Here is a 10,316-nt window from a genome sequence, read left to right as displayed (position 1 = left end):
GTCTGGGGCAGATTAAGAGGAACCCTGGAGACTCCGGACCTCCAGGGAGGCAGGGAGGGGATAAATGGATGATAGTGGATGGGGGGGTGGATGGATAGTTGCAGGGGGAAGAAAACAAGTTTGATGTGGAGAGGAGATGTGATGGGTGGATTCAAGACAAGGCACTGGAGATTAAATCAACCTGTTTCTGATGTGAGTAAATTCGGGAGAGGAAACTGATCAGAGAGAGAGAGAGAGAGAGAGAGAGAGAAAGAGAAAGAGAAAGAGAGAGAGAGAGAGAGAGAGAGAGAGAGAGAAAGAGAGAAAGAGAAAGAGAAAGAGAGAGAGAGAGAGAGAGAGAGAAAGAGAGAAAGAGAAAGAGAAAGAGAGAGAGAGAGAGAAAGAGAGAAAGAGAAAGAGAGAGAGAGAGAGAAAGAGAGAAAGAGAAAGAGAAAGAGAGAGAGAGAGAGAGAGAGAGAAAGAGAGAGAGAAAGAGAGAGAAGGATATCTGGCGGGGGTTGGGGGCCGTGACACAGCTGACCTTATGTATCATGTATTTCTGACCGGCACTTGTTGAGGCTGAGGGGGGAGGCAGCGGGTCGCCCGTGGCAGATCTGAAGATTGGCAGATCACCCGCTCTCTTCATCTGTCTGCCTCTCTGCTGGATGTTAGACACCCCCCCCCCGCATCCCTCCTCCCTCCCTCCCGCCCCGACATTCATGTCTCTCCATCTTCTCCAAGGTACTTCCAGACAGTGGATGCGCGCCCCGGCTGGCAACTGCTGGCGCTCATAGTTGCTGCCTCTCTCTCTCTCTGTCTCTCTTTTTCCCTCTCTCTCTCCTGGGTCTCCTCCCTCCCTCTCTCTCTCTCTCTCTCTCTCTCTCTCTCTCTGTCTCTCTGTCTCACCCACACGGACGCGGCATACCTCCTCTTCACCAGCCACCGTGCGTGCCGGGGCTGACGCGAGTACCCGCATACAGAGTGCGGAGTGTCGTTGCGCGCATCCTCGGTTCATTTTCCTCCAGATAGCCTACAATTCTTCTTCCTCCTCTTCTTCCTCTTCTTCTTCTTCTTGTTCCCCTCTTCCTGACGCAGGGAAAAAAAAGAAGAGTGGCTCCGGAGCTCTCTTTCATCATATGTGTAAGAGCACTCCCCCCCTCCTCTTCCTCCTCCTCCTCTCCACCGAGCTGCGTCTCTCATCTCAACAGGAAACTAGAGACAATATTCGGAATATTGGGTACCTCTCCGCGGTAATGCCATGTGACAAGGCTTTTTCATCATTTGGCGTCTCTTCTGCCCTCTCAGCCTCCAACAACAAAAGTCGCTGTGTTCTGTGTGTCAGCCTGCTCCGGCGTTGGCGATATTCAAAGAGGGGCTGACCTGGAGGAGAGATCTATACAGATATAAGAAAAAAAAAAGCTCCTGGTGAAAATGGAAGTTTTGGCCGTTGGCTTGGTCCGCTGAGGCTGCTGCTGCTGCTGCTGCTGCTGCTGCTGGTTGGGTGATTGGTGCAGGAGGGGAACTGCGTCGCCTGGTCTGAAAAGGCTGAAAGGGAATCACGGGTCATTTCTTTTTACCAGGACCTGCTTTTCCAAGATAACTAGGTGTTTTTCTCTCTCTCTCTCTCTCTCCCCTCACGTCATCGAATGGTTAAAGATTTATTCTCTCTAAATGAGCAGCGACGTCCTCCGAGCCTCCTCAGTTCGCCTTAACGCAGCAGCGTTTTGGATGCGGGGTCGTTTCCTCTGCGGCTCAGCGTCTCTCCGCTCGCCCAGAATATGATTTAACGTCGGGAGGCGGATTTCAACAGGGTCCCTGTCTGTGACTACCCGGGGAATCTCTTTACTTGTTTTTTTCTTTTTCTTTTTCTTTTTTTTTGGCTCTACGGAGGAGCACCGCACTCCAGCGTCAAGCGGAGAGAATCTCCAGGCAGATATTACAGGGGAATTTCCTTGACCGCCCTTACAGATGGACTAAAGAGAAGAAGCTCCGGGTTCTCGGGATTTTAAACTCTGTTCGCTCTCTCACTCAGAGAGCTGTGGTTTTTCTCTGCTCCTGTGGGTTTTTTTCTTCTTCTTCTGTCTTTGAGGGGGGAACATATCTGAGGACAACATGAAAGTTATCTCGGCTGTGTTGCTCGTCGCCGTTTTTTGGAGCCAGGAGTGGAAGTCGGCGCTTTCGGATTCAATCATCCACATCGGTGAGTTACTGCGCTTTTTTTCCCCTAATTCGCGGCCACAATAAGGCTTCTGTGAGTGTGTGTGTGTGTGTGTGTGTGTGTTTCAGTGAAACAGATTGGAGGTTTCAGGCTCAATGTGCGCTGCGCTGCTTGAATCACAGCGTCGCTGCTGATTTATTTGACGCCTCCTGGTATGAAATGGGCTTTTTTTCTCTCCTGTTAATGTCGATGACTGCATTCCATTTGAAACGGTAGATTCCTTCATTTATTTATTTATTTATTTTTTGGGCTCATCCACTTCTTCTGATCTGTCATGCGCCAATGTGGGCATCGTTGCAAAAAAAAAAGAAAGAAAAAAGAAGAAGTTTGCGTTCGAGTTGAGGGATTATCGAACATCTCATCATCAACAGGCATGTGAATTGATCAGCGCAAGGCGATGACTGCAAAGTACAAACAAAAAAAAAAAAAAAGAAAAGAAAAAGGCACCGCTCTTCCCGAGAACGTAAAGGTCTAATAATGGCTGTGAGCGCAGAGGATGCGCGAAAAAAACAAACAAACAAACAAACAAAAAAAAAAACAGGTGGTTTGGGATGGCGTGACGTTGCCCTACATGGAAGAGGGATTATCCTGGGATGGCAGCAAATTTCCTACTTATAAATTTTCCTGGAGCACAATGGCATTACCACCTTACATCGTGAGCTTACTGCAGTGCCAGGCGAGAGAGAGACCGAGAGAGAGCGAGAGAGCGAGGGGGAGAGAAAGCGTTTTTTTCTTTTCTTTTCTTTTTTTTTTAATGTCCCGACGTCTTTTCCGCCTTCCACCACCACCGGCAAAGTGTGGCACTGTTGTGTTGAGTGTGATTTCGACATCAGGGAGCGTATTCTTTCAGGCGATGTAGCAGCGCCTCCGGCTCCGGCAGAGAGGGAGAGAGGGAGAGGGAGGGGAGGGAAAGAGGGGGAGAGAGAGAAAGAGAGAAAGAGAGAGGGGGTGATGCTGAAGAGCGTGTCTTGCAGGATGAGAGGAGGACGCGAGGTGGTGGTGGGCACACATGACCGTTGCACAACTCGGTGGCCTCGAATGGGCGATAGACCAGAGAGAGAGAGAGAGAGAGAGAGAGAGAGAGAGCAGTGTGTAGGTGCGTGAGAGTGACGCGCAATCACGTACAGGCGTGCGCGTGCACACACACACAAGCATAAAGATAAGCACCTGTCCACGTTGAACTGTTATTTGACCGCATTACGCTCATGGTCAGGATCACATCCATATTTCAGCCGTCACACACACACACACACACACACACACACGTAGGGCATTACAAACCCTGCTGGTGTGACCCAACACCGCGTCAGCCTGCCAAGGAGGGAGATCACTGGCCCCTGTTTGATCCACTTAGGCCCCTGCCAGCTGATTTACAGAGCAAGACCCCCCCACCCCACCCACCCACTCACGCCAAGTTTAGCACACTACCTGGATGCACTTTTTTTTCTGCCAAAAGCTGGAATCAGCTTGAGGTCTTGTCTGGGCTCCACACCAAGCTGATGCTTCATATCAGACTTACAACAGCAGCAAGGCCCAAATGACTGAGATTTACATGCAGGTCAGTGGGGAAAAGGCAGCTGGATTTGCCCAGTCGAATCAGGGTGACACCTCTCCTCCAGCACCAGCATGGTGCTAGTAATGAACTAATATTTCACATAACTTGATTCCTCTTTGAAGATATTCAAATGAGGCCGTGCAGAAGTTTCTTTTTTTCTTTTTTTTCTTTTTTAGTGCAGTACAGTAGGGAAAGGCTGATGGAGTGCAGAGATACCTCACCCATGCATACACGGTTGCAAGCTGTGGTTTTGTAGCCCTACGGGGGACGGCCGTGTAATCCGCTGGTTTCGACAGATCACCCTGCGACTGGGTGGTTTGATCCCAGCAGCAGCCACATGTTCTGCAAGTGTCTCACAGCGAGACACTTGAAACTTTTACCTGACTCGCTTTCTCCTGATTGTTAGCGATGAGACTAAAAATCCCCCCTCGGTTGTGAGACATTTCATAGGTTAACAAGACAGGGCTCCTCGGCTATGTAGGCTAACTGAGCCGGTGGTTCTCGCAGCTGAATCTGGGTCAAGGTTCTCTGTATGAACAACCGGATGACCTCTGACCTTTATTTCCAGGCTAACTGGGACTATAGTGTAGTGTTTGGACATGGTGTCTGACTGGCTCTAGGTGTGGACTGATAGAATGTAAGTCGACTTGAGGTTTTTTTTTTTCCTGCACTGGCTTATTAGAGCTCGGTTCTTAAGTTGCTTATTGTATTGTAGCCTGGGAACCTTTGCCATAAATATTAATATGTTTGATTTTTCAAAACAGACGACTCCTGGCTGACGATGCTGGCTTAGCACAGAGACGTTTATTGCAGACTGAGCCGGAATGCGTATTAAATGTTTATATGAAGCTCTGCTATACGTCTGCAACAGTAAAACAGCGGACCATTCATTAGCGCCCAAAAGAGGGCACAGATTGTATACTCAATAACAGCCGTAAATAGATACAGCCCCTCGATAGTAAGCGGCGTTTGTGTTAATGAGTCAGTATATATTTGTACTAACAAGGACGGCGAACATGAAGATGGATAGATGGACTGTTGTGTGCTGTATCGGACAAAGTAGGAGTAGAAGCCGCGCAAATCACCCTCCCCAGTTTGCAACCTAATCCATACAAATCCCAGCTCCACGTCTGAGGAGCAAATTTAGTTACTCGGGTAATGAGAAAACCGAGCTATTCCACCTCGACCCGGCGGTGGCAGCCGGGGTCATGAGCGGTTTCCAATTAGTGCAACAGACAGGGAATGCAGTGTGGAAGTTTATTGGTTGGCTGAATGTGTTCCTGGTTAGTTACAGCTCCATTTACGCAGTTTGTTACAGGTTACCCCCCACCCCCCAATGCATAACAAGGGAATGTGCATGTCAGTCTTTGTGTGTCAGTGTATAAGCAGACAATGGATCAGTGTGGGCGGTCGGTTGGTCGGTGTGTGTGTCCCCCCCCCCCACCTTGTTTTCTAATCAATAGTTCATTTCCCCGCTAGTCACAAGTACTTTGAATCACAACAAAAGGTGATAACCCAAAAAAAAACCAAAACAATACTTCTCTCTCCCAATCAACCCCTCTCTCCTTCCCTTATCCTCGCTTCTTTTCGGCAGACCTTGGAAACAACAGATAGAGTGGGGTGTGGATGCAGTTAACATGCGCAGGAAAGAGTATTGTGAAATGCGATTGTTGCTTCCTCACAGACGGTGGTATTGTTTCAAGGAAGCGGGAGCCACAACAACAATTCAGCGGTTACTGCCTGTCAGAAATTTCACATTTTGCAAGCAGAGATAACTTATATCCCTGAAGACCAGTCCAGCCTTTTTTTTTTTTTAACTCCATTTTCTCTCCATCTCATACAATGCTGACCTGTTGTGTGTGTGTGTGTGTGCATCATATTGACTTTGTACGGCATGAGAAAGAAAAAAAAAAAAGAAAAAAGTACTATACCCGGCAGGCGCATCACATTGACATGTCAGGAGTAATCCCTCTTTAATCTCTTTGTTGCTGCTAAAGATGGAATGAGGCGGAAAGGAGGGAGAGACGGATGGGCAGAGTGAGAGAGAGAAAGAGAGAGAGAGAGAGAAAGAGAGATGTATATCAAAGGGAGAAAAGATGGAAGACAGAAAGTAAAAAGATGGAGAGAATCAAAGAGCGAGGAGGTGGACTTTGTGTTATCATCATCCACCATTTTTAGCGGCCTGTGCTGCAAAGCTGTGCCATCCCTTTCCGGAGAGTTGCCTTTATTTCTGTGATATTAACGGTGGTGACCGGCAGACGTTTCCATCTTGCACTGTCCTGGGCATTAAATGTGATTGAGCTGCTGGGGAGCTGGCACCGCTGCCTCACCCGTCTCCCTCTCCCTCTCTCCCTCTCTCTAATGATCAGCATGCAGGAGGAAGGGGGGAGTCCGCTTGCCTCTTGGCCCTCGTTGCATCGTGTGCTGCATGGCAATGGTCTTCTGCTTTATGAGGGCGGCTTGTATGGATTCAGCACGTGTGTGTTAGAAAGAGAGAGAGGCAGAGACACACACACACACACGAGCAGGCAGACAGTGAGTGGAAGTCTGTATTGGCTGTGTGTGTGTGTGTGTGTGTGTGTGTGTGTGTCCTTGATTAGTTACACTCGGAAAGTCGCTGTGATTTTTACGCAGGCAGATTAAGTCCTCACTTTGGAGCCGCACTGGTTTTTTTTTTATCGCCACGCGGCGTGTCATAGTGCATCCGCAGGCTCGCCATGCATGCATGGATGAGGGGAAAGACGCCGGCGAGTCAGCCTGATTCACCCGAGTTTAAATCATGTATTGCTCATTGGCACGCATCTCTCAGTCTCCCTCTGTCACGCATCCACGCACCACACTTATGCCAATCAACCGAGATACGGTATATTTGATTTGTCCTGGCTGTACTCATGAGTTCTAATGCCTGAACTGAGCCTGCAGTTTAATATAATTCACAGTTGTTCACACTGCTCAAATGCCAAGGGTACGGCATATTGAAATGAATATAAGATGGATTCTTGCAGCATGACGTCTTTATCCAATATAGCCACATATTACACATCCCTCCATGGTTACCGTCTTCTCTTATGTCTCCAGGCTGCATAACAGAAAAGTACAAATTGAATGGACAAACACTTAGAGGAAGAGAAAGGAAGAACTTTTTTTTTCACCAGCAATATTGTGTCAAGGTGACACAACTGTGCAATCATGAATGGAAAACAGGCTGATGAAGCCTCATCATTGTCGTGTGATGTGATGCGCCCATGGGCTCCATCTAAGGCCCCGTTACACCTGAAGTCAGAGTGGAAGACCTATCGGGCTTCATTTATCCCGGAGAACACCATTAACTTTGCTGCATGATTAGCTGCATTAGAGTACGCTTCATGTTAAAATCAGTCATCATCGAGTTTTGCGGGCATTATCTTGCAAATTAACAAAGGGCTGAGAATTTAGTGATACAGAGTTGGGGAAGAACTGCTGAAAACCAGATTCTGTGGGATCCAACAGGCCATGCTACTTCTCGTTAGACACATTAGAAACATTTATGACTGGATGGGTCTGCAGTTTGTTTTATCACTTGATGATTTTTCTGCGTTCTCATGCTCGCTTTGCCAAGATTTGCCTCCGAAAAAACACACCACGACACGTGTGGCCGTGGAAACTGGCTGACGAGCGTGGCATCAGACTAATTACCGAGGTCTGCCGAGATCCATATATTACAGCTCCAGCTCGTTTAGCACTTACATTTTTTGACCTGCGACGTCGACGGTATCGCAGATGACAGCTGATGTTATATGACACAGTGTGCAGGCTTTCATAGCCGGTCTCCAAAACTGTGGACTGTTTTTAGAGCTGTGAAGAAATGATTCACTCCCGGACCACATAACTAACGGTGCACAGAATTAGAACGCTAATTAGTTTTTGGAACATTTAATGAAGATTTATCCTCAAATGCATGTACAGTTTGTGGGTCTGTCGACACACGTTTGTCACAGAAACACGCTTTAATGGTCCAGTTTTTGATCTCTTCTTAGCCTCTGCGGTGTAGTCCTGCTGTGGACCAGGTAAGCTGTGGGGGACCCTCGTCGTTTAGATGAAAGGGACGGAGAGAATGAAAAGTTGTGTTAATCCTTTGAAATACCCGGTTCATTTAAGGTGATGAGGAAAGGATCAGACACAGGTTATTGGATCTTTGCTGTGTGTGTGTGTGTGTGTGTGTGTGTGTGTGTGTTCTTGTGTGTGGCTCTGTCCCTTAACAGTGGTGATTGAAAAGGAACGGATTTCTGTCATTTTGATGGAAAAAGTTGAAAAGACCAAATGAGAAGTTTTCTTGATTTGTGTGGCGAGGAAGAAGAAAAGGGGGGATAGACAGACAGAGGAGGGAGATTTGTCCTGGCATGGCCTGGTTTTTCTTTCATTCTGGTGCTATTCTGGTCTTTTCCATGGAGAAGGATTTCTAAACATCTCAGTGTGTGTGTGAATGGCTGTTCCTGCCCGGTTTTTGTCTGCGAGTTTCACAGCTGTCAACACCGCTTCCTCCTTTGAACTATCAACTTCAGTTTGTGCATGTGCGTGCACGCGCGCATTTTAATCCACAGTTATGCGCCGATTTAGGAGGGCGGGGGCTCGGTGCCGTGTATTAAATGCTTCACATCTTTTGAATCATGCATCCATGAGTCTTGACAGATGTGCGCGTCTGTGTGTTCTTCGAACTGGGAAGATTTTAGCGCCTCACCTGTACAGATGAACACCAGAGTTTTATGTGTGTGTGCGGATTTTATTTATAGAGGTGTGTCTGGTTTGTTTATGTGTCTGTGATACTTGAGACTGTTGTGCATCCTCTTGTGAAGGAAAAGAGACAGGCAGAAGCTCTGACGTCTGTACCTGGTCACTGAGGCAGAACCCTTAACCAGGCCACTGAGACACAGAGAACGAAAAAGAGAATATATCTGTGTATTTCTGAGGTTGAGACGGACTGACAGGTAGCTGTGAGAAGAAGTATGATTGCTTGTCTGAGGTTGACTGCAGATGTAGGCGAGGAGAGACGGCCCAGCCCTGCCGAAAGGTGCTTCATCTCACTGCAGCAGTCAGTGAAGCAGGTAGAGCGCACCAGATGGCCCGGTAAGGACTTGTACAACATAGGCCCTTGTTCCCGGATGATTGTATTGTGCGTTTTGTGTTTATCCAGTCGACACACGCACAGTCAAACATGCTTAATGTCATCCGAGGACAAGAACCTTGTTCACCACAACAAGTGTCAGTTTGCTTTTTCTGTGGAGATTGACTCGAACCGCTTCTGTGAGCATGCGTGCAGATCACAGACAAACACACACACACACACACACAAAGACATTTTCCGGTCTGTGTTTTGTTTGGTGACTGCAAAACTAGATGGGTGACAATGTTTGAAGATGCATTTTTTACTGAGTTTCAGGATAATGTAACTGGTAAAACTGGAATGAATCCAGAAATGCCTTCCAAGGTTACATCCAGGGCTTTAAGTGCTTTATGAACAGTGCTACCTAAGGCAATTTTGCAGCTGCTCTTATACGTTACTATGGTTGCATGATGTGAGACATTCCTCGCTACGCATGAGGAGTTAATCATACTGTTTGGCCATTTGTATTCAGAGGAAAATACACGTGTGGAACAAAAAATAAATTCAGTAGAGGCATGCACCATGCTCCATTTTAATGCAGAGGGTCTTTTTTGGGAAGGCTGCTCGGTGTGCATTCGTTGCACAGTATGTAATCACGCTAATGATGAAGAAGCTTTAAAGGAAAACAGCTCTTGTCATGGACTAAGCACTAACATGCTGACTGACTGTTTCATGTGTCTGCTTGTGTTGTATATGTGGGTGTTAAGTGTGCTTGTACTGTATGCTGTTCATCCATCCTGTACGTCCTACGTTCTTGCAGTTGAGTGAATTTACAGCTGCCCTCTCGTCCCCAACTCTCCTTCCTTTTCGTGGTCTTGTTCGTGTCTCTCTGCCGACACAAATGCTGTTTTAGTCTTCAGAAATCTGCGCTCTGTCTCACTGGGGCAGAAGGTGCCCTGGATGTGCATAAAAAGTGTTTTTGTGCATATACTGTAGTTGTGTGAGCACCTCAGGCGTTCCTGTGTGTGAGCATGCTCATGCATTAAGCAGCGTGCATATTCGTGTCCGCATCAAAGTGCTAGTTTGTGGGTGCGTCTCCGGACTGCATCCGTATCTATGGGAATGTGCCGGCGTGGCTGGGTGTGTATATTTGTGTGTCTTCATGCACGTGTGTGTGTGTGTGTGTGTGTGTGTGTGTGTGTGTGAGTGCCAGCTTAATTTGCTGGCATTGCCTCTCTCTCCTTTGAATTATTTCCTCTACAATCGTGGCCAGGCTGCTTTTCATAGCACTATAAAACACAGAGAGCATGGCACTGCCACGTTTGTTCCGCTCTGTGCACACACACGCACATAAACTCACACATACACACCAGTGTGCACACAGTGCGACCACACGGTCACACAACAGTACGCACACTAGCACACACATACAACACTTTTAAATTCAAGGAACATTGCCTTTATGGTTTTTCCCTGCTTTGTTC

The 10,316-nt window shown here is 47.5% G+C and overlaps 1 protein-coding gene across 4 annotated transcripts in view; it reads left to right on the top strand.

Moving 5' to 3' along the window:
* The first annotated feature begins 910 nt into the window (after window positions 1-910).
* grid2 (glutamate receptor, ionotropic, delta 2) overlaps window positions 911-10,316 on the top strand; it is a 480,315-nt gene continuing 470,909 nt past the window's right edge. For 2 of the 4 annotated variants that reach the window (XR_005075218.1, XM_037099101.1), the window contains exon 1: window positions 913-2,179. Coding sequence is in view for 3 of the 4 variants with exons in the window: in XM_037099101.1 (XP_036954996.1) it covers window positions 2,092-2,179 (88 nt within the window). In the remaining variant the exon portion in view is untranslated. Of the gene's footprint in view, window positions 2,180-10,316 lie in introns of all 4 variants that reach the window. The other 2 variants (XM_037099102.1, XM_037099103.1) reach the window with 2 other exon arrangements.

The sequence above is a fragment of the Acanthopagrus latus genome, chromosome 5, assembly GCF_904848185.1.
Source record: "Acanthopagrus latus isolate v.2019 chromosome 5, fAcaLat1.1, whole genome shotgun sequence".
In the NCBI taxonomy this organism is placed as follows: Eukaryota; Metazoa; Chordata; class Actinopteri; order Spariformes; family Sparidae; genus Acanthopagrus; species Acanthopagrus latus.
The sequence above is the reverse complement of the archived record's forward strand: the minus strand, read 5'-3'. Positions and strand labels throughout refer to the sequence as shown.